Source organism: Enhydra lutris, unplaced genomic scaffold, assembly GCF_002288905.1.
Source record: "Enhydra lutris kenyoni isolate GAN:26980312 unplaced genomic scaffold, ASM228890v2 scaffoldscaffold1, whole genome shotgun sequence".
In the NCBI taxonomy this organism is placed as follows: domain Eukaryota; kingdom Metazoa; phylum Chordata; class Mammalia; order Carnivora; family Mustelidae; genus Enhydra; species Enhydra lutris.
Genome location: NW_019154085.1, coordinates 17,193,291 through 17,216,801, shown reverse-complemented (window position 1 = coordinate 17,216,801; position 23,511 = coordinate 17,193,291). Strand labels below are relative to the sequence as shown.

The 23,511-nt window shown below is 44.5% G+C and overlaps 1 protein-coding gene across 4 annotated transcripts in view; it reads right to left on the bottom strand.

The window, feature by feature from the left end:
* Positions 1–431: 431 nt before the first annotated feature.
* The window catches only part of LOC111141102 (par-3 family cell polarity regulator beta), a 1,027,371-nt gene continuing 1,004,291 nt past the window's right edge, over positions 432–23,511 (bottom strand). For 3 of the 4 annotated variants that reach the window (XM_022493462.1, XM_022493453.1, XM_022493446.1), the window contains exon 22: positions 601–958. In XM_022493462.1, coding sequence (XP_022349170.1) covers positions 601–958 — 358 coding nt within the window. Of the gene's footprint in view, positions 959–23,511 lie in introns of all 4 variants that reach the window. The other variant, XM_022493436.1, reaches the window with a different exon arrangement.

The following is a 23,511-nucleotide window of genomic DNA, read 5'->3' as shown; positions in this document are numbered from 1 at the left end:
AAACATAAAGTAATTCTGCCAAATGAGTGGTACCGGGAGCCTGATAAATTCTGCAAATAGGGAAATGCAGCCTTCCTCTGGGTATAAACATTTCAAGGAAATCACGAGTCATGTTTGCTGTTGTTTTGTTTTCCCAATGGAAAAAAAAAAAACAAAAAACTACTCATTTAAGATGCTCGTATTTGCAGCCACTCTTCAGACTTAACAGCTTTCCTAAAGGGCTGAGCCCGAGCCTCGGAGACTGCCTCCGCGCGGCCAATTCCATGGGGCTCGTGTGCACCAGAGAGGCCCTGTGTGCAGCGTCTCCATTGTTATTTGCCTGTTTAACTGCCGCTCTCACTGAACTGAACAATCCTAAACGTCTTTCGACTCTCAGGCAGTAACTGTAAGAGCCCGTCCTCCCTCTTCCTCGGGATCCCCCACCCTCCTGTCCCCTCCTCTTTGCCTCTGGCCAGCAGTCAAGTGTTGCAACCTCGGTGAGAAAAACCCATCCATCCCATGGAGAAGTCTGAACAGGAGGAAGTCCTGAAAGTCTAGGAAGGGCAAAGGTGATGTCCCACGTGTCCCTCCCTGGGCCGGGCTGAGCTTGGCGGCGTTCAGCTACACGGCTGCAGTCATGGGGCTCTTCTGCCTGGGATCCTGGGCTCGGTAGGGATACTGGTCTGGGCTGCCCCCTCGGGGGCCTGGTCTACCCATTTCTGGATTGGCTGGCACTCTGTGGTGCTGAGGGGGGGAAGGTGGAACATCTTGTCGGAAGGGTCCTTTATGCTGGGGGGCTGGCGGAGGAGGGTAATACTGAGGATACCGGAGGTCTGCGACCCTCAGATCTGGGGGGCGGGGGTAGCTCCCTTTGGGAGGACGCACAGGATGAACCCCCGGGTAATATGGAAGCTCCCTTTCCTTGTAGAGCGCTCGAGGTGTGGCCGTCAGATAGTCTACGGGATCGGCTGGTCCTCCCCTGGAAAGAGAAGAACAGACACACGTCAGCAGCTACTAAGCCAGTCCAGCTGAAGACCCCATTCCTCAGCCTCCCGCGTAGTTTGGTGTGGTCACAGACTAGGCCTGGCCCATGGGGTGTGAACCGAAGTGAGGTCCGCCCTTAAAAAGAAGAGGTGGAATTGTCTTCTTCCTTCTCTCCTTCCTTTTGGCCGTGGGAGCCGCCATTTTACACTACACGGAGGAAGCCATGTGCTGAGGAAGGTCCAACAACAAGAGGGCAAGGGCCCATGTCCTTGACACCATGGAACCCCATGTCAGCCAGGACGACTGATACTCAGATTGGTGCCCGAGAGAGAAATCTACATCTACCTGGCTTAGAGCACTGTGTGTTGGCCTTCTGTGCAGTGGCCATACTGGTTTTATAAATAAACAAGGCTGACTTCAGCTCTCCTAAAGCGGGATGGCTTGACCCCCTCCTCGATACTTCCCTCCCATGACAGAACCATGTCACAGACATGGCGGTAGAAGTGTACGGGTTATTCAGGCTTATAACGTTCCCTGCTTGGTCTGTGGGGCGTTGTTGACATGAGCCATGGTCTCGGTCTAACTCTGGTTAGCTTCTCTCACATTCCCCATGTGCCCTCCCCTCTCTACAGTCTCTAGAGAAAGTCCTAACCCAGAGCTGGGAATTAGCCACCTAGAACCTCGAGGTAAAGCAATTCTATCACCAAGCCAAGAAGCACCAGCAGGCCAGGGGCAGAGCAGGAAGAGCTGAGCCAGCACTGGGTAACGAGCAGGCGCACAGTACGGTCTGGGGCCAGAAGAAACGCTCACAGCAAGCGACCGACCCTGTCTGGATGTCTCTACGAAGACAACAAGCATCCTCTGACCCATTTGCTGAAACAGAAGCCGTCCGTCTCTAAACCGTGTACAGATGACTGCATCTTGTCTAGCCTGGGGTTAAACAGATGAGTTCTGTTTGTAGCTCTTAAAATCCCATAAACCTTCTGTGTTCATATTCGCTGCTATCATCGCCCAATCCTTCCCACTTTCTACTAGTCTCCCTTCTGTAATTTTTTTTTTAAGATTTTATTTATTTATTTGACAGAGAGAGATCACAAGTAGATGGAGAGGCAGGCAGAGAGAGAGAGAGGGAAGCAGGATCTCTGCCGAGCAGAGAACCCGATGCAGGACTCGATCCCAGGACCCTGAGATCATGACCTGAGCTGAAGGCAGCGGCCCAACCCGCTGAGCCACCCAGGCGCCCCAATTCCCTACAAGTTCTAATGATTCATTTATTCTTTCTTCATTAAAATGATATCAATTGATTTCAGCTTTTTGGGAACTTGTAGAATGAGACATGGTGTTATGTTTGTGCAAAGATTATTACACTTTACTCCAAATAAGTTAATGTTAAAATAAATTTTTGTTATTAACTTACTTAAAAAAAAATTAATGTAAAGGAATCCCACATTTCTGTTTCTACCAATTAGACTATTTTATTAGGAAGTCTTAATGATGCAGGACTCGATCCCAGGACCCTGAGATCATGACCTGAGCCGAAGGCAGCGGCTCAACCCACTGAGCCACCCAGGTGCCCCCTTCTGTAATTTTTTAAAAGGAAAAAAAAAAAGCAACAATAATAATTAATGAAAAGCTCTTCAATGTCAGAATCCAAATTGGGAGAGCACTTGAAAGCAATGACAGACCTCTAAGAACACAGTGTCTGTGGTTAATCAAGCACCGTCAATGAGGGTCAAAATCACCCTGTAATCTGCAGTTTGATGTTAAAACGGCTCTGTAAGTTCCCACAAATCAGTGAAGGTTTGACAGGCTCCAAGCTCGGGTGCCTGTGGAAAGTAGCATGTGAGCACGGTCAGGAGGCTGAACGATAGCGCTCTCTTTCTACTTTTTGATGTCTTAATTGGGCTATGTATAATAATGAAAGATCCTCGAGCTTGGGATAATTTAGCTGGAGTTTTCAGATAAAAAATTAAATTGTTTGTGTACAAGTTATTATAACATCAACTGCTGTTATTCAGTGCAGTTTGCTTTGCTCTCTTTTAAACTGTCCATGACAAATGGAGCACACACGCAAAATCTGTCACTCCAGCCCTGGGAAATAAAGGATTGGGGTTACATCTTCCCTTTCCTTTTGAATTTTATTTTTGATTTAGAAAACTTCCAGCATTCATTATCTCTTTTGTCCTAAAATATTTTAAGCCCCCCTCCTCCCCGCCCGCCATGTCTATTTCCTTTCGGTTCATGTTAGAGATTTCCGAAACACTTAAAAAAATATTCTAAACCTGTGCTTTCTCTTGAAACCCACTGAAGCTATTTCTCTGCATGAAGTGAAACATGTGGTTTTTCTGCACTAATTTTAAGCCCTTGGGATAAATCACAGACATTTGCAACACACAAACATTATCTGCCTTAAAATGAACATACAACCAACGCTCCCTCCGGACCCTCTTAGCGGGAATGTTTCCTGTTTAAAATGGAAAGAGAAAAAGGAGGAATTCCAGGCCTTGGACTTTTAGGGTCTTGGGCTCTCCGCGGAGATTTCTCTCCTTTAAAACAGAACATTATAAAAGACAGGCACACCTTGTGTTTTTTTTTATTTTTTATTTTTTTATTTTTTGAAGAGACAACCCAGACCAAGTGGTGACAGGGCAGAATCCACCCTGAATGTCGCTGTGACCACACAGGGGTGGGGTGGGGTGGGGTGGGGCAGCCAGTTATCTCTTCTCCCACACCTCACCCCTGCGACTCCTTCACCTCTCCCAGCAAGGGACAGGCGGGCTTCTTCCCATGGGCGATTGGGAAGAACTCTGAGGGTTTTGTGGACCCATATCCTTTCCTCTGATGGGAGGTTTTACAGCTGGGAGTTTGCTTACATGTGGCAGAAACCAAGTGAGGTAGCTGTTCTTTGTCAAGAAATGAAATCATGGAAACTGTCTTTTCCCGGAGAACTCATCAAAACAGTTATTGTTTTTAATTTTTCATAGAGAAGAAAAACAATGAGCTGGCCTACGAAAACACTGTTAAGGTTCAAAGAGTGATGGAAGAATTTTCCTTCTTTGATGGCGGGGGGCGCTGCTATTGTTTAGAATAACTTTCTCCTCAAAACCCAGCATTTTTGGGTTTTGCCAGAGTGACTTCTAAGGGCAGGTGAATATTGTGTGCGTGTTATGTGCACACACAGAGACCCCTGGCACACACACACACAAGAATGATTTTTAAACAGGAGAAAAAAAAAAAAAGCCCTTCTCATTAACTTGATAGGAAAAAGAAAGAAGAATAAGGAGCTGAATATTTAGCTTTGCGGATCTTGAGTTTCCCTTTTGTATATTTGGGTGAAATTTAGTGTTTGTAGGAAAGCACAAAAACCAGTCCATTCTGGGGCCCAAGAAATGCTTATAGAAGTGACCGATGTTGCATGTTTCCGGTTACCGGTCAACTTTGAGAAATCCCGGGGCAGCTTCCTCCAGAGACTATGATGAAAACAAGGACCCGAACGGCAAATATATCAGTACTTCCAGACCCCTCATTCTGCAGGTGACCTCATGAGTTTTATTTGAATGTGTTACTAATTTTCCTAAAAAAAAGAACACTTTTCCATTGAAAAATCTTACTCAGGAACCGTATTTACCTAAGGAAGAAGGAACTAGTCTGTTTTTGTTTTCTTTATAATATACCTCTTTGAGGAAGCGATCATGAAAATATCTATACTTCTAAAATTTTGCTTATTTTTTTCACATTTTTCATTGTTTACTTTTTTCCTATTTTATTTTATTTTTTTTAAAGATTTTATTTATCTATTTACTTGACAGAGAGAGAGAGAGAGAGAGAGAGATCATAAGTAGGCAGAGAGGCAGGCAGAGGGAGAAGGGGAAGCAGGCTCCCCGCCAAGCAGAGAGCCCAATGTGGGACTCGATCGCAGGACCCTGGGATCATGACCTGAGTGGAAGGCAGAGTTTTCACCCAATCCACTGAGCCACCCAGGCACCCCTTCCTATTTTATTCTTGATTAGGATCGTTTTTGGAGGCCAAAGGCTTCAGCTTTTGCTTGGAAAACTCATAGGAACTACCTCGGTTACGCAGTTTCCAATCACATAGATGAGGACACCGGCAATAACGAATGCTAACCTTTAAGCCGAAACATGACAAGGCTGTATGGTGTTGATATGTGAAGAAACAATAACAATCACTTTCTTTACATGAGATTTTTCTCTTTTTGCCAGCCTAGTATGTCACTGGTTTTCATTAAACAGAAAAGGGTCTGAAAACCAGACACTAAGCGGGTCAGGAGCCAGCCCCCAGGTTCCAAGTCTTCACGCTATGGAAGGATGCAAGGCACGTGCCTACATTTGCTAAGGCAATCCTGTATGGGGAAAGGGCTCAGTATTGGAAAGACTGAGTCACTGGCAAAACTTTTTAGCTGGGAATGAGGTGGTTATACTTACTGGAATAGAAGATGGGCCATGAACAATCCTGAATACTCCTATTGGCCCCTGCTCTCTCTTCCTTCCCTCCTGGATTACAAAGAAAATCTGTTTTTTCTGCATTCATCCCAGTAGGTCATTCTCACTTCATGTGGGCAAAAGACCAGTTATGTACTAGCTAGAGCACAAACATCTTGAAAGAACTGAGTCTTATATCTGCAGTGATTGCCCTCAAAGCTCAGCACATGGCTTTGCACACCCTAGGTGCTCCATAAATGTGTGTTGAATTTGTTAATGAGGGTTTAAAGTGAAGAGAAAACCCATAAACATGCACAATAAAAGATGGTCAGAAGTGTGGAAGGAGTGGAAATAGGTCGGTGGCTAAAAAAATAAAAGGAGGTAGCAGACTCTCACTGAGAGCCAGAGACTGGCAAAGGTCAAGGTAAGACTGGTCTCTATTTCTTCTTCCCTGTTTAATTGAGAAATAATTGACATACATCACTTTATAAGTTTAAGTTGTACAGCATGATGGTTTGATTTACAGCTATTATGAAATGATTACAATAGTTCTAGCTAACATCCATCTTCTCATATAGACATGATGAAAAGAAAAGAAAGAAGAATAAAGGGGAAAAATTCTCCTTGTGATAAGAGCCCTTAAGATTTACACTCTTAACAGCTTTCCTATATATCATACGGCCGTGTTAGCTACAGTCACCATGTTCTACATTACGTGTATATTACATGGTCTCTAATTTTTAAAGAAGGAAAGGGGGAAGGAAAACAAGATGGTGGGCTGAAAAAAGGGGTTGGATTGGGTCTAACAAGGAACAACTATAAACCTTATCAGGGCATAGGTTATTGTATTTGTCTCATTTGCTCAGAACAGAAGTATCCTCTGTTGTCTTCTATAGTACTTGAAACACCGGTATGTGCTTAGTAAATCTTGGGCTCACATTTAATTGCCTTGACTTACCAGTGAGGTCAATGTGACTAAGTAGTACAGGTTAAGTATATTCATTCAAGAATCAGTTAAGGACTGTGTTTATTATCATCCGGCAAAGAAATTTTCTTTCTTTCTGTCATAAACACAATGATCTAGGAACACCGTAATGTATCCAATTAAAAATACAATTCACAGGATCTCAAATGAAGGCCTTAGGGAGAGAATATCAAAGGTGACAGCCAGGGGCAATCACCACGGTTTCAAGCACCGGGACTTGAGGATTGATGACCATGAATAAGAGGTAGAGGTGATGTCCGGTTCCCTTCTGTCACAGCACTTCCCAACTTTTTCTTTACCGGAACACACATGATGGATGGCTCTCATATAAGCCGCTTGAGCCTCAGAGAGGCAGAAGCTAGGATTATGCAAACTTCCCTACCACCTGTGGGAATACAACGCCCTTCCCTCCCACTCAAGAAAGAACAAGGCGATTCAAGGGAGTGGGAGCAACATTATTGAGGCAGAAAACTCAAGTCTGTTGTAATTTATCAAAATAAATTATTTGCAACCTTCAGTTCAAGTATCAGTAACAAATCCTTGCAATACAGAGCTGATCATAATTCACCTACGTGTTTCCACGCCGAGCTTAAGAACCATCACTGTCTCTCATCCAACGAGCTCCCTTTAGGGGAAGGAATGGCCGGTGAGGTTGAAGAACAACAGGGAGAAACAATTGAGCTTGAGACACATTTAGGGACTAGAAGAGAGTCTGCTTCGAGAAGGGATACATTTAGCAGGCATAAAAATAAGGTACGCAGTAAAATGTGTGAAAGTCATAAAGAATTTACAAGAAGAGGCGAGTATGTCCACCTTTGGCACAAGCATGGGATTCCTCGCTCAGGGAGAAGCTTCTGAAAGGCAGAATCTTGTTCCCCTTAATTTCTGTAAAATACCCTGCGTGCTATTAGCCGCGAGCCCAAAGACAATTTCTTAACTTTTCCCAGGCAGCCTTTGTGGATTTCCTTTTTTGGTAAGAACCGGTGGTGCCCAAATCTGGGGTTCAGATGGGAGGAAGTAACATGATGGGAAACTCAGGGCGCTCCGAGAGGGACTCGTACCCCTTGGCAGAAAGTCGACACCTGGCGAAGCCATCGTCCTGTCAGGCATGCCACGCATGCGTTACTCAGCAGCTGAGCTGATGCTGACGCTTTGCAGCACAGTTCTTCTGCAAATATGGCAAAGCTAAAAGGAGATCAGCACAAAGGAACAGTATCGTGGGCGCTGGAGTTGCCCGTGTGATGTAGCCAGAGAAGCTTTTAGTCTGTGTTTGGAATTCCTTCCGTGTCAGGTTTCTACTTACCAGGCCTTCACCCTTCATTCTGGCATGAAGGTGGTCACCCAGGATTAGCAGAGCCTTCTGCCATGTGTATTACGTAGCTCTGATTTCGGCACATTTCATAGAATCATAAAATATAAAATATAACGATCATTTGATGGCCGGCATTATAGAAAGGATTTTGGAAAGGAGAAAAAAAAAATCTCCTTTTCATCACTCACGTTTCCCATTGCGTTATGAAGAGCAGGCTCCTACTCTTTGTTGAGAATCGGAGTGGGAAGAGAAGGATCGGGAGAGGCTTTTGGCCCTGGTTAACACCAAGGAAATGTTTGCGAAGAAAATGAAGGTGGAACGATAATGACTCAGGGCTCAGAAGACATGTCTAAAACGGCTTAAGACAGTAACATCGATCACCCACATTTAATGCCTTTTTTGTGTCTTTTTCAACAGTGACTATAAACACAAGAGTTTAGTTATATCCCAACTGTTTGTGCCATCCCATCCCATGAAGATGGGATCTGATGCAACCCTGTGGCAGATGTTATCTGGAAAAGGGTCCCTAAGAGTGTTTCATCCTACCCCATCAGATGACGGGAGGTATTCCCTAAAAACGGTCCTGCCCAAATAATTTCCTTTATGAGAGGGTGTGACTTGCTAGTGGGTGCCTAGGACCATCAGAAAGAGCTGCACAAAAGCAGAGGTGGAGAAGGAAGCCCGTGGAAAGCCAGACTGTTGTGAGTGGCCACAAAGAAGTCATGAAATCCATCTGAGCAATGGCTGCATATAATCACCCCATGGTCTTTTTAGCCACGGGAGAGGTTTTATCTAAAGAGAATGGCAACCAAAGGAACAGATTGTCCTCACTTGTTAGGCCACTCAAATCATCTCTCTCTTTCTATTGTAACAGTAGCCTCCGAGTTTCATTATCCAAACGCTGAGGATTTCATCTGATTGTCATGCAAGAGACAACGGTGCGATTTCAAGGTCAGACTTGGAGGGCCAACAGGTTCAAGAGTGTAGTGTCCGGAATTCTAAAGATAGTTTCGCCCGCCTTTTAGGAGAAGCAATATCCAGTTTCCTGTCCACAGTCACTGCCTGGAGAAAGGACATTCTGGTGGGAAAAAACACACTGTTCACGAGGGTGGCTTTTTCTCGATCAATTTAGATTGTATCTATTTTCAGAGTCGTACATGCGATTTTTGGATAAGATATTCATGTATCTTATCCGCAGCTGATCAGATATTCGTATCACTGCCACACCTTCACCTGCCCCGGTTCCTCTGCCATTGACTTCTAAAGCCTGGGCAAGAGGGAGATTTGGGGTATAAACCTCCAGCAGTCTTAGGTCATCAGAATCCCTCTTCACTAAGGGCAAGGACCACAGTGAAGAGTCCATGTTCTCTCTGTGTGTGTGTTTGCGTGTGTTTGCGTGTGTGTGTGTGTGTGTGTGTGTAAGGGCTTCTTTCTGTATCATTTCATTGAGACCCCAGGGAACCCTGCCACCGCGATTCTCTTCCCCTGCAATTCAGAAGCGGAAACAGAAGTGCTGAGGACAGTGCTCCTACCGTCCTTGAGGAGCTCAGGAATAAGTTTCCGAAGCTTGATTTAGAATCAGAGAGAGCTGAAGCCACTGGAGCCTTTTCCTGAAGGCCTCCAGCAGGTCTGGTTCCATCCCAAGCATTTTCTCCGTGTTTGTTCCTTTCAACAGCTCTACAAGGTGCGTACTATTATTATCCGTGGCATGCAGGTGAGGCAGCTAAAGAACAGAGAGGTGAAGCAACCTGACCAAGGTCACACAGGAAGTAGCAGGGCCCAGATTCAAGGCCAGGCAGACTGGTCCAGAGACTGCATGCTTAAACACTAAGCTTGTCTGCGCAGCCTCTCACCTCTCTTGCGTCTCGCTGCCCAGAGTGTGCCCAAGGGAGGCGGGTGAGAGTAATCACAGACCTTCTGCTGACACTGGCTGGAGAACAGTGGGTGAGTAAGAAGTGGTTGAGTGTGGAGAGGAGTCTGGAGCCTGGTCATGGAGGACCATAATGCCAGAGGTGGTGCTGAGGGGCATGAGGAGTGTGATTTGCATTCGGTAGGGTTTGGAGCAGGGGAGTGATGTGAATTACCCGTGGGATGGGTGGCATGACTCCCCTTGGAGGCTTCCTAGACACCTCAAACCTTACAGGTACAAAAGTAAAGAATGACCTCCCCCACATCTGCGGCCCCTCCAGTGGTCCCTTCGGAGAATGACAATCTACACAGTCAACTATGCCAGAAATGGAGGCTCCTCCCTGTCCTGCCCTCTCCAGCCAGACACTGGGTTCTGGAGAATGTTCTCCTAAGTATTCTTGGCTGTCCATTCTCACTGCTCAGCCTTACTCTAAGCTCCGATCCCCTCTCAGGTGGACGAGTAATAGTACGTTAGGACGAGCAGATCGGCAGGCGGAGACGTGCCAGCTTCGCCAGAGAGCCATTCCCCTTCGTTGAGCCAGGTGCATGTGAGTCCAACAGGCAGTTGGATTTTGTGACCATCAAACCGGTTGCCATCAACTATGAAGCAATTTTGAGCACATCGTACTGACTCTCAAACGAAAACACGGCACAGCTTGCAAAGACAGGCGAGATCAGTTTTGTTTTGGGGACTGTGGGATCATTTACATTTTTTGGATGGTACACTCTCAGATTTGAATTCTGACAGTGGGGAAGAATTTTTTTGCTTATACCTGAATACAAGTTCTGCTGTAAGCTTCCCCCTCCCTTAATATCAAGTCACCTTTTCTCTCAGATTTATAAGACTAAGTGAGGTTTATATAACATATTTCATAGAACTCTGGGTTCACTTTCTGCCCTAAGAAATGAGCATGTTAGGATTAGTACTTATGGATGGACCAGGCACCAATATAAAGATGAGGAGAGCTGGGTTTGCTTTTAGGCAGGAAGGACGGGAGCTCAGGCCTTCTACACCCTGTCTTGATTTCCTCTCTGTACAGGCTTCCTGTGAAAAGGGCTTTCCTCATCCTGCTCTCAACAGCAACCCGAGCTTCTTGGTCCCACTCTCCATGGGAGAGGGCACACCGAAGCAGGTATAGCCTGGATCCAGAGCTCCACTCGGGAGAGTCTGGATTTTGGTGATGGATTGAGCCACAATCATACTTGGGTATATTTTGGAAATTCATAGCCTCACCATTTCCCTGACACCCAGCACCAAGGCTATGGGCCCATTCTCCAATTTCCACTGGGTGATAAATGGAAGCGCTTTTGGCCTCTCAGTAGCAATTGTGATGTGGGTACTGAAGAGCCTCACGACAATTTTCACCAAACCGCAGAGGGTAATTCTGGGCCTCCCTCTCCTGCTCTGTGCTAAGCAGGTGCCAGAGCCCAGGCTGGGCCTGGTGGGTAAGCAGGCGGCTCGGCCCCGGGCCCCCCTTCATTCAACCTGTCTGAAGCCCAGCTTATGTGGCCAAGAGTTTTGGAGATGACACCAGCATGACAGGTTTTCTAGAATATCACCTTCTATTCAGCTTTCATTTTTGTAGATGAAATGCATTTACAGCACAAAGGTCGCTGAACTGTATGGTCGAAATGATTTGCAACAAATAATGAAAGTTATTAAGAGACTCAGGTGTCGATGGCTAGAGCTGAGCTCGCCTGGCCGGCCTTGGTCTCTCCATCCTCGGACTGATCATAACATGGCTGAGAAAGACTGGTTATTAACGTCATTACAAGCCTTTTCCTTTCAAATCTCCTTTTATTGAAATCCGAGCATTCTCTGTTATTTCTCTTTCTGCAGTCCTAGAGCCCAACTGTCAGCCTAGCTTCGGCGGATTCCACGCTTGCCTTTGATGCTGGTAAAATTGGGCAGCTAGCAAATCAAGGCTCATCACAGCTCACACTGATTGGGGCTATGAAATTACTCAGCTCTCATCATGACTCTGTCTTCATCCTCCTCCTCCTCCTCTTCTTCTTTTTGTGTCTCCAGTGTTCTTGTACAGTTACTGTCCTGAGCCCTTCCACAAGTGCCCCCACGCCCCCGCCTCCACTCCTTTTAGCGAACTAATATGTGGGTCCAGAGCCACTGATGAGTGCTTTTAAAAAAGACAGAGCAAGACAAGCTTTTATTGTGAGTGAGCTCCTTCAGATGTTATTTCAACCTACATTTGTTCTCTAACTCCCTGATTTATTGATTTAGTCCTTGAGCAATCCGAAGAAAACCGTAAATTCACCCCGGCTTCCATTTCTCTGAGGGCTGCCTCAATCTCGGCCGTATTCGGTGCCGGGGCACGTACCAGATGAAGTCACTCCCCCCTGTTTTGGCACATGCCTCCTATTACCAGCATGGCGGCAACCTCGTTGCTTAAAATCGGTCACGAAGCTGAAGCTTTAATAATTTAAATAAAAGCTTATCATAGAAAAGCAAATATTTACATGTTTGAATCGTCTAATTTAAAGAAATTAATTAAAAGTAAATTCCGAAGTGATTTAAGACTAAAGAGCCATTACCAAATAAAATGGTATTTACCATTTGCCCTGAGCCAGCTTGTTTCCAAGCTTCGGAAAAGACAGGATTCCAGGATCTACCTTTGCTGTCATGGACCTCAAGCCTTCAGGCTTGCCGGCCTTTTCGGAACTAGATCTCTTTTGCTGTGGGGGTGGGAGGTGCTCTCAGGATGCACCTCAGGGTGGTGGGGAGAGCGGGGGACTCCGAGAGAGGGATTGGGCTTGGACTGGGAAAGGCCCCTCACAGAAATACGATCCAGGTGCCTGGACTTCTCCTGAACCTCAGTGACCTCGGACATAAAATGGGGAGAGCTGGGCTGCCTTTCCTCCCCTTGCAGAAACTGAGTAAGAACAAACAGACCAATTACACTGAGATCCTCAATACTTGTTGAGCTTGAAGTCACACTCAGTCATTTTTACAAGAAAGAAAACTACATCTTCTATAGGGAGCTTAAAGTAAATGTCTAAAGACCTAGAATGAGCAAGTAAATAAATTCGTAAGCAAATCTAAAATTTATGACAGAGTGCAAACGGACCCTCTGTGTCCCACTCCACATTAATATGCATCGGTGTAGGAAACACTCCAACAGACATTGTGAATTATAAGTCATTATAATGAATATATATATGAATATATAAACATATAAATATATAAATATATAAACATATAAATAATAATATATACACACACACCACATATATTCATACATTATGTATGTTCAATGTTCTTATACAGCATATATATATGTATATGTACATATATATATGGAGGGGGGCTCACATTTTTAAAAAAATTCAGCTAGCTGCTGACATTGGAACATTGAGGGCTTTCACATAAAAATTCAGCTTCCCTGTTTTTCTTTAAACTCAGGCCTTGCCTTCCTTTAAGATGATACTCAGCTGGAGCCAGCCCGGAGGTCGGGCTTAGCCCCCTCAGGCTCTCCTCCTGCAGCCTTTTTTCTCCTTGAAGGCTCCCACCTGCCCCTCTAGCTGTTCCCGCTGCAGCCCCTCCCCCTCCCCCTTTTCTGCATCACCCATCCGGGTCACAGCCTCCACCGGACAGGTGTATGTTATCCAAATTCCCCACTTTAAAGAACACAACTGTTGTGGGAAGTACACGGACATGTCTATTACCATACATGGCCCACCTGTAAATCGTGAAAAGGAAGTTCTCCATCAAGAGCTCTGTGCAAGGGAGAGCCGCAGCGTGGAAAACCCGCCCGGGGTGGGACCTGCAAAGACTGGGTCAGATCCCAGGGGGCTTCAGACAAGTCATTTTACTTTCTTAGACCTTATCTTCAACTCTGTAAAACGGATAGGTGCCTTCCCGGTGACGCACCCGGGTTACAATTTCAGGACCCTTCCAGGAAACCACACAGGCTCCAGTCCAAACTGACCCGAGGTCACAGCGCTGCATTTCAGCCTGACCTCCGCTTGTGACCCTGGCTGGACCTCTTCACTTATCTGTGCCTTGGTTTTTCCATCTGTAAAGCAATATGTGCTTTTCTTCTCACAGGAGAGAGTGCAATGATATGAGTGAAAGCAAACTGGACAAAACTTGGGCTGAAAAGAATCTAAGATCTTAGGTGACACTGGTGCCTCAAAGGTTACAGGTATGAAGGGAAGCTTGTTTTAATGGGATTTCTGGATCAGAATTTGCGCTCCCCACAGGAGGCTTTATGCAGATATCCTCCTGGCCCGCAAGGCGAGACTGGGCAAACCCCTGGCAGAGGAATACCAGACCTCAGGTAAAGAAAGGGGAGGTGTGTCCCCCTCCTGAAAAAGCCTGGACTCTAACTTATATCCTTGCTCTGTGCATTTTATGAGGAAAGTCTGTAGTTAACTGTTATCAGGTGGTTAAGCGAGTTGATGAGGTGTAAACTAGCCCTTTAATTGTTTTATTTACAACCTACTTAGCCCGTTCTCACATCTCACTGGGGGACTTGCTACTTAGTTGATTCAGTTAAGTGAGGTTTAGTGAACTACAATTTGGTAAAACCAGGAACAGAAAAATACCTGCTGGATTTTAGCAATTTTGTAGTCATTTGTAAGCAAGTGTGCAGCACACTCGGTAGATGTTTAAAGTAAAGTATCATCATCATCACAACAACAACAACAAATAGAGTAAATTCTTAATTACCTTCATCACCATCATTAAAAAAATAAAACCCTGGAAAACCAAGATGGTGGAAAATAACTAAATTTAAATCCAGTTGTTCCTCTCCGGGTACTATTTCTCATAGAAAGAAATAGCTTCAGGGGAAAATTTCATTTGTCAGGGATAGGCACTCAGAATTGCTTTTAGAAGCCAAATGCTTACTTAAAATATAATCCTCTTATCGTTCCTCTGTAATTCTAAATCTGGACAGACAAAACTCGTAAGGTTAACCTAGCCCAGAGGGCCGTCTTCCAAGTTGATTGGTGACCGTGCTCTATGTTCGAACCCCCCAAACGTCCAGCACCCACAGAAACGTCCAGCACCCACACACACAGTGTCTGTCCCAGACACTGTGGTGTCCCAGTGTCTCTTGTCTGGGATCTTAACCAACCAGCTGAGGGGACAAAGAAACAGATGAAAGACAGCTCAGGGTACATATGCTCCATGCTGAGGAAGTGCCTTGGGATGCCAGCTGTAGCACAGGCTTCTGATGAGCCATTGCATTAGAGGAGTCTGGAAGAAGAGCTGGGCATGAGCGACAGAGAGATGGGGACGGGGAGAGAGGATGATCCTCTTTGATGATTGGAGGTAGCTGGAAAACTGCAGGTGCTGGGCAGAAAACACTCAGAGGCCAAGAAAGTGCTCTTGTTTTTAAGAGTCAAATCTGACCTGTTCCAGCCATCATTTCTTCCTGACCCCTTATGTCTGAATCAGATGTCCCCCTTGTAGACTTCTTGAGCAGCGTCAGTAATGCTAGAAAATCAAGTCATGGTTGATTTAAATGTATATGGTAAGATTACATAAGGTCACGGAAAATCTTGACTATAGTGCAGACTTTATGCTTGCTTAGGGAAAGTTCTGCCTCTATGAATTGCTAGCCACATAACTGATGACCTGTTTTCTTATTTGTCCCCCAGTAGACTGTGAGCTTCGTGATGGTAAGTACTATTATTGGGTTCATTGTTGACTTCCCAGTGCCTGGAACATGATAAGCCCTCACTGTGATATTTAGTACACGAGATTCTCTGATGATCCCTGGGGTGGAAAAAGGGTCCTCTTTTCTTTAAACTGAGAAAAAAAAAATCATGCCCCTTGAATTTCAGCCTTGTATCTTTCCCTGCAGCTGGCATCTTGCTGGTTGTCTAGTGACCAAACACTCGTCTGGACACCAGCTTTCGCAAATGGGTTTCCGTTGTGCTGGTGGGCTCAGCCTCTTTATGGTCTACAAGAGCACTGCTCTTGGAGTCAAAACTCCTGGGTTCGAGTTCTGGTTCCACCACTGGCTTTGAGTGTGAAATGTCAATATTTATTTTCTTCACTCAAAAGTGGGGATTATAATGCCAAGCCCTCAGGGTGGTTCTCGGAAGATCAATCATTAGAGGCGTGTGGAAAGCATGGTGTGACGGACAAAAGCCCTGTTCCCTTGTGAGATATTGTAAGTATTATTATTACCGCCTTCACCTACTCCAGGCCTGAGGTTGTGCCCTGCCCATTAAAATCCTTCAGGGAATGAGGTCCTAGCCCTGAATCTTAATGTCCAGGCTGGGTGTCTTCATTTGCTGCCACCTTCCTAATGCCAGTAGAGCCTTTGTCTTCGGTCTTTTACCATCTTTCAGGTGTGCTCCTTTTTGATTGTTGGGATCTTGAATTTTTGTCCAAACTGGATAGACTTCTAGGTGTCTTCTGGCTGCCATCACCAGCCCTCCTGCTTTATCTTCTTCTGCTGGGGTCTCTCCTGATCTCCTCTATCTCCAGGGATGTCTGTGTTCAGGTCTCAGCTAACTTTGAGCTGGGGAGCCTTGACCATCGACACAGATCCCGCTATGGGCATCCAGAGATGCATTAGCAGGGCACTTACGTGCTTATAGCTCTGGCCTTTCCTGTAGAGGACATGCGATGTTAGGACGGTTGCTTATCCTCTGTAATATAGTCCCAGTTTCTTCATGTATGAAGTTGGAATAGTAAGGGTGACCTGCCTCGCTGGCTAGTCAAGGGAGCTAAGTTAGAAAATGCACTGGAAAGCACTGGGCACTGTACCTGGGCGTGGTAAGCGATTGGTAAAAGTTGGCTATTATTATCGCTGTTATTCTTCTCTCTTCTCCAAGTTTTTATCTCTTGTTCCTGATTCCACGTCTTACATGCTTTTCTCAGTCTTCCAAATACTCAAATATGTCTAGAGCTTTTTCTCTCTAAAAATCTGCTTTCTCCAGATGGAAATGAGGCAAGTTATCACCACTTTCCCAAAACTTATGGACTATGTTCATTAAAAGAAGATACAAAATACACAGAAACATATACTCTCTAAACAGTTGCTCTTTTCTGTGTAGTCTTGGTTTTACCCCTATGTCTAATCATTACCTCAGTGTGTCCACATTAATGCCACCTTTGGAAAGTCACTGGAGGACTTGGATTGGGGGCTGTTCACGTCTTTGAGAAGGACCAACATAAGCACATAGGCAAGCCACAAAGTGAATTATAGACACATGCACCCAAAGCCAAAGGAAGCTGGGCCGCAGCCAAAAGACCATCAAGCATGGTCTTGAAAGAGACATAATATCCTCCATCTCTCCTGTCCTTTTCTTTAATATCAGATTATTTAGATGGATGAAATACTGGATTGTATTTACTTGAGGAAGCATTCCTGAAGCCTGTGGGTTAGATGACAAGCAGATACAGAAGTAGAGAATGGTTTGGTGCATTGGTCTGATGGATAATTTTTTAGGGGTTTAGCACTCATTCTTCCTTTTACGAGTGTGTAACAAGAGCTTCTACTTTTCTCTTTCATCCTTGATGCTACCTTTCCTTCTTCCTTTGTCATCACATTTGGGACAGAAGGAAGTTGCTGGTTTTTCCTACTTTGAATCAATTCCATCTTATCCTGGTGATAGTAATCTCTTCTTTTGAGGATCATTCCATGCCTGCTCCCAGTCCGTGTGGTTCAGGTGGAGTGACTCCAGAGGTAGTATGTAACTGAGGCCTGGCCAGTAGAACATTCCACCCTCTGGCTGCAGTGATCACCTATCATTAAGTACATAATCTGATCTCAGCCACCTGGGACAATTCTAGGACTTCCTTTGGATATGTTGAAATATGAGATTCCCTTTCTTAAGGGAGTGGCTGAGAAGACAGGAAGATAAGCTTGGTGCTTTGGGCAGCTGTCTGGACCCCACGGTGGGTGAGTTTGCCTGGGAATGGAGCTAATGCAGAAGAAAGCAGAGTCAAGAGATGGGGAGAAGGATACCAGCTCCTGATGGCAGTCTGAGTTTCCAGGTAGCTGTAGCTGAAGATAAGTCTACTCTTGGACTTTTTGGTTATATTTGCTAGTAGATTTTTTTTCCATCTTGTACAGAGAGGAGTATCTGAATACTTAATCTAGAGGGAGACCAATGGCCAATAATGCTTAACCTATTTGTGTGTGGAGGAGGGCACCTGATGGTATAAACACACATTCTACAGGATAACATACTTTGAAAGGGCAGATGGCCATTCACTTTAGAAACCACCTGGGGAGGGAAAAGCTTCCTTGTAGCTCATGTTGCCTCAGCTTGGCACAGTTCCCAACATCTTCGGGGTGGAGAAGGTGAAAAGCAAAAGGTCTAGAATAATTCCCTCTTTAAACTCCAATAAAGAAGGTGTTAGGTGGGTAAAGAGAAGAACCATGCAGCATGGGAGGTTGCCTGATGGATTTTTGGTCCTGAGCAAATTTCCTGTAGACTTTGATGCCTGTGTCTATGATAAACGGTCATAACTCCATATGCAATTAAGTTAGTCTATTTCTGAGAAAGTGAATAATCCCAAACTCTCGTCCTCTACCAATTATCCAGTAGGCAACAACAATGAGTGTGCAAATAATTAGCAATTAGTTGTATAAATCTAACACATGCCAGGAAAGTTCCTGCCTGCTCAGACCCACAGGGTAAATAAAAAGGGAGAAACCAAAATGACTTCCCCATTGTCTCGATCCCTTTCTCCCTGCTTCTCTCCTTCCTTCCAGCCAAAGAAATATGCAGCTTTTGTTAGTTCCTCATCTCTGTCCATGTTCTCTGCTCACATACACCATGGGAGAGAGGGCTAGATCTTCAGTTGCTTTGGGAAAAGAGGTCTGGAGAGCCCGGTGAGATTTTCATCTCATCCTATGTCATACTGATTTTATGAATAGGGTAATAAGGTTCATAGCGTTCATTTAAGTGGCAAACAGACTACTGCACTGCCTGGGAATGTGGAAACTCAAGCCAGACTAGCTTGAATCCTCTCCTGTGCCTTAGAAAGTACGGTGAAGTCAAGCATGCCAGGTGTCTCTGAGAGTTGGGAGTTTGCCAGGGACCAGCAAGGGCCACGGCAGTGGAAGATCTCCCCAGAGCTTGAGCTCTGCCATGACCTGGGAGTAAAGCCCAGAAAAAAATGGGCCTCTCTTTTCACTTCTTTTCCCCCTCAAATTTACTGAGATACAATTTACATACAAGAAATGTGACCATTTCAAGTGTTCAGTTCCACGAGGCTTTATAAATGGACACAATGAACCACCCTCAGAATCAAGGATATGGGTGGCTCTTTTACTATGTTCAACTGCTCCTTTTTCCTTACCAACTCTTAAACTGAACATTCCACAACTCCACAGAAGACAGAAAGAAAACCCCACACTTGAAAAATTCATGGCTTGTCTGGAAAAACTCCAATAACTCATGTCTGATAAAAATTGCTGAATGTATTAAAATAAAGTCAAGGTCCAGGCAGGTAATGAAAATGAGAAATTTGAGTTTTGAAAAGAATTCTCTGGGATAAATAAACCATTCAGACCTGAAACATGGAAAAACGGGCCATGGCGTCTCAATCGCAATTACTCTACGGCTTTATGTACCACTGTCTGTAGAAAACTTTCTCTTAATGACAAAAATACAAATTACTGAAAAAGAATTTGCTTTTAATGAAAGAATTCTCATGCCTCAATTAGAAAACCTACAAAATTTAATACCAAGGGAAAATTTCCACTTAACTTCAGTATGGTTGACAAAGGAGAACTGTCCTTTCTGACATCTTCACAGTGAAATGTCTGGAATTTTCCCCCCTAAGTTGTAAATTCTTTCTTATGTTTTGCCTCCCCCGCTCCACCTTTAAATTTAGCTGAATGACTATGTGCCAGGTACTATGCAGGGTTGATGATAGTGGTGCCAAGGCAGGACCCTGCCCATAAGAAGCCTGTGGCCTTTGCTTTCTATATCTTAAATCCACTCCCATTTTCATCTCACTTCTTGGGGGGCGGGGCTCTGTTGCTCTTTGCCAAGCATGGCTAGAAATGGGAAACCGGGAAAAGAGAGAAGAGCAGAGAAAAGGAAAAGAAAAGAAGTGTCTTAACTATTTTTCATGTGATGAAGACTAAGAATTCTATTTCTTTTGCCCACCATTCCCGCATTTATTTTCCCACCATTTGTCATGACTACAGGTCATAGCACAAATAGATTCTAAAAACCCAAGTCAACAAAAAGCAAAAAACCCAAGGATAACCCAGTACCTGAACTTTTGCCTTAAACACAGAGCTCTCTCTCAGCAGCTCTACCTATGTTAGGAAAAGGGAAAGCCACAGAGAGAAGTTAAAGTCAATGCCAATACGGTGAGGTACCAGAAGCTTCCAATGATTGCTGCCTTTTTTACATGTCAGAAATTTGGAGAAGAAAATACACTGTTTCTGATGGCTGTGGTATTATTATTCAGAACACTGGAACAGTGGTTTATTCAGTATATATAGCATGACAGTCAGCCACCAAATTTAAATCTGGTTATATTCTTGTGCTGATTGTGAATCCTTTTCTTTTTGTAGCTTCTTCATGAAAACACTACGACGTAAACACAAATCTGTACCACAAATATAATTATGGTTTATAAAGAAATTAATTAGTAAGAATAGACATTTATTTCTTGACCAGTGACATCTGTGATTTTCCAAGATGCAATGACTCATTCAGATATCACCACTGGCTCTTTTAGACCCATGATTTCTCTATTAGCATCTTAGGCTGGACTCCACATGGCACCTGATAGTCATGTAGGTCTTCTGGGTAACTGCGGTTAAAAATGTGGCTCCTGGGGCACCTGGGTGGATTAAAGCCTCTGCCTTCAGCTCAGGTCATGATCCCAGTGTCCTGGGATCGAGCTCCACATCGGGCTCTCTGCTTAGCAGGGAGCCTGCTTCCTCCTTTCTCTCTCCCTCTCTGCCTGCCTCTCTGCCTGCTTGTGATCTCTGTCAAATAAATAAATAAAATCTTAAAAAAAAAAAAAAAAGAATGTGGCTCCTGAGACACCAATGTGAGATTTTCTTCCTGAGATCGAAGGATGAAAGTGGGTGTGCTGATGTGGAAGCTCACTTCTGTTGGCTTCATGGAAGAAAGGTTCAAGAACTTTATAATACAGGCTGTTACCAGAAATTAAAATAGATGAAGGGTACATCCTTATAACTGTGAGTATATATTTGGTTCTTAGGATTTCCCTCTCTCTGCTTATATTTCCCATCTGTTCTTCTATGCTATCTTCTTTATTCACTAGAGCATTTAGCATATAAATCATTAATTGTTTTAAATTCCCAGTCGGATAATTCTAACATCCCTGCCTGGTCTGGTTCTGCTTGTTCTATCTCTCCAAATTATGATTTTTGTTTTGTTTTGTTTTCTGGTTTTTGCCTTTTAGTATGCCTTGTAGTTTCTTCTTGCTAACTAGACATGATATCTGGAGTACAAGGAATGTGGTGGTGAGGTGTGGGGGAGGGAGCATTCTATCGTCCAGTGATAAGGTCTCAGTTTTTTAGCGAGCCTATGCTTCTGGCTTGTGAACTTCCCAAGTGTTTCTCAGTTCGTTTCTCCCTACTTAGGTGAAACAGGGCCAGAGTGGCCTGAAGTTGAGTATTTCCCTTCTCCAATATGGAAAGCTAGAACCTGTTTGGTTCCTGTTTCCCTTTCCTCAGGTCAGTTAGGCTCTGACAATACCCTTAGCAGGGTAGGCTTTGTTAACTAGTTTCCTCTGAGGGTATGGTTTGTTAACAAGAACAGAGTACTCCGGTGTATTTCAAGATGGGCCCTTTCCTTCTCTCACTGCTGGAGACACAAGGGCATCCCCCTTCCTTATTTGCTGTGGGGACTTGGTTGAGCTCCTGGACGCAAATCTCACAGTGCTGTGGGCCTTCCTATGAGTGGGTCCACCTGGAGTATATAACTCTCAGAGTTGTCCCCACTGAGCCTCCAGCAATTCATTAATTACAGGTCAGGTTTTTCCTACCCCAGCACTGGGCCTTGCAGTGGTTTCTCTTGAGTCTCTGTTCCTATAAGCCAAGACTTTTTGTATTTGCCTGTCTGTCTCTCCAATCTTTGGGGCAGTGGTTTGCCCTGTGTCCTCACCTCTCTTGCAGATCCAAGAAGAACTGTTGATTTTTTTTTAAAGATTTTTATTTATTTATTTGACAGACAGAGATCACAAGTAGGCAGAGAGGCAGGCAGAGAGAGAGGGGGAAGCAGGCTCCCCGCTGAGCAGAGAGCCCCATGCAGGGCTCAATCCCAGGACCCTGAGATCATGACCCGAGCCGAAGGCAGATGTTTTAACCCACTGAGCCACCCAGGTGCCCCAGAACTGTTGATCTTTTAGTCTTTTTAGCTTTTTACTTGTTAGGATGAAGTTATGACTTCCAAGCTCTTTACATGCAGAACCAGAAACTAGAAGTCTCCCCCTTGTATTTGGTATCAAAGTTTGCAACTTGTGAAAACTTCTTGTTCCTTTTCCTCCTCTTCTGACTCTTCTCTTCCTTCTCCTCCTCCTCCTCTCCCTCTCCCCCTCCTTTTAAAAATAAGAAAGTATAGAGATATTTGACTAGAAACTTGCAAATCCTTTTGCACAACAGCAAGTGTATCATACCATGCCAGTCACCTCTGGTGCTACGTTGTCTCCAATAACTAGGCAGCAAATAAGGTGGAAAGAGTTAAGTAGAGGAAAATTTTGACTTAAAATAAATAAAATGGTGAAATTGAAACCATTTTTATCCTTACAGAAAACTCCTAAAGAAATTATATATTTTTGTGTAAATCTCAAGTCTACATAGAAGGAGTGTTAATGATAGGAAGGAGAACATTTCCATTGTGCCTTTAAACCAAAGAAAGGAAGACAAATCATATGGGATGAAGTGTCTGAAATGAAGAAAATTCTTCAGTCATCTTTCACCATACCTCCTTGGATACTATAATAGAATAATAGCCTTCCACATAAAAGAATTATGGTAAGTTGACATTAGGTTGAGCTGCAATCCAATCAAAATGGAAGAAGTTCTGAGCCAAGACGGTCACAGAGGTTCCGAAAGACGACAACTAATGTGTGTTTTGATACTGTCTTCCTCCTATTCAGCCTGCAGTAACTTGAACTGAGAATTGGCTTTTTATGGCGATTTATTACAATAGCATTGCCATTCAAGAATAGGCAGCCATCATCATAAATAAAGAGCAGACACACAGGGATGTGAAGACCCAAGACAGAGAATTTGTCAAGGTGGGTAAATCACAAACTTACTTATATTGCAAATAAATACACAGGACTAAAGCCATCACTCATTAGAGGAAAATCTTGTCTTCTATCCCCCAAAAAACTAAGTCAAACTGCCCCTTGTTTAAGGAACCTTGGTCGTCCTAGAAACTGAGGCCGTCCCTCTGTGTTAGGGCACACACAGGCCACTCTGATGAAGAACAGGTGTGGATTTCCTTGAGCACAGGCTCTGCTGTGGCCTGAAGGGTGATCCTTACGATCAACAGTGCTGAGAAGGCTAGCCTTTCTGCAAGAGACCACAAAGCTACTCCAATCTACTACAAAGCCCTTTGTGAAATACAAGCAGAGAAAGACAGCGGACTCCTTGCTCCCTGCATTTGCCTTAAAGTCCAAGAGGCAGAGCCCAAGTGCCTCCCCATGTTTCCTCTGGACATTGAAATCTGTGTAAGTGAACGCGTTTCCATGTCCAGCTTTGTTGTTTCAGCTGTTCCGAGAGCTGGGGATATCCATTACTCCCTGCCCTGAGACGCTGACCTGCAGAACAGCTCCAGGTTCCTCTGACTGCTCCGCATTTCAATAAATGCCTGCCCTGAGTCTTCCTGAGGCCACCACTCTGGCCTGCTCATCCTCACTAAGTGATTCATTAGGTTGGATTAACCCTTTAAACACTACTATTTACCAAAGGGTC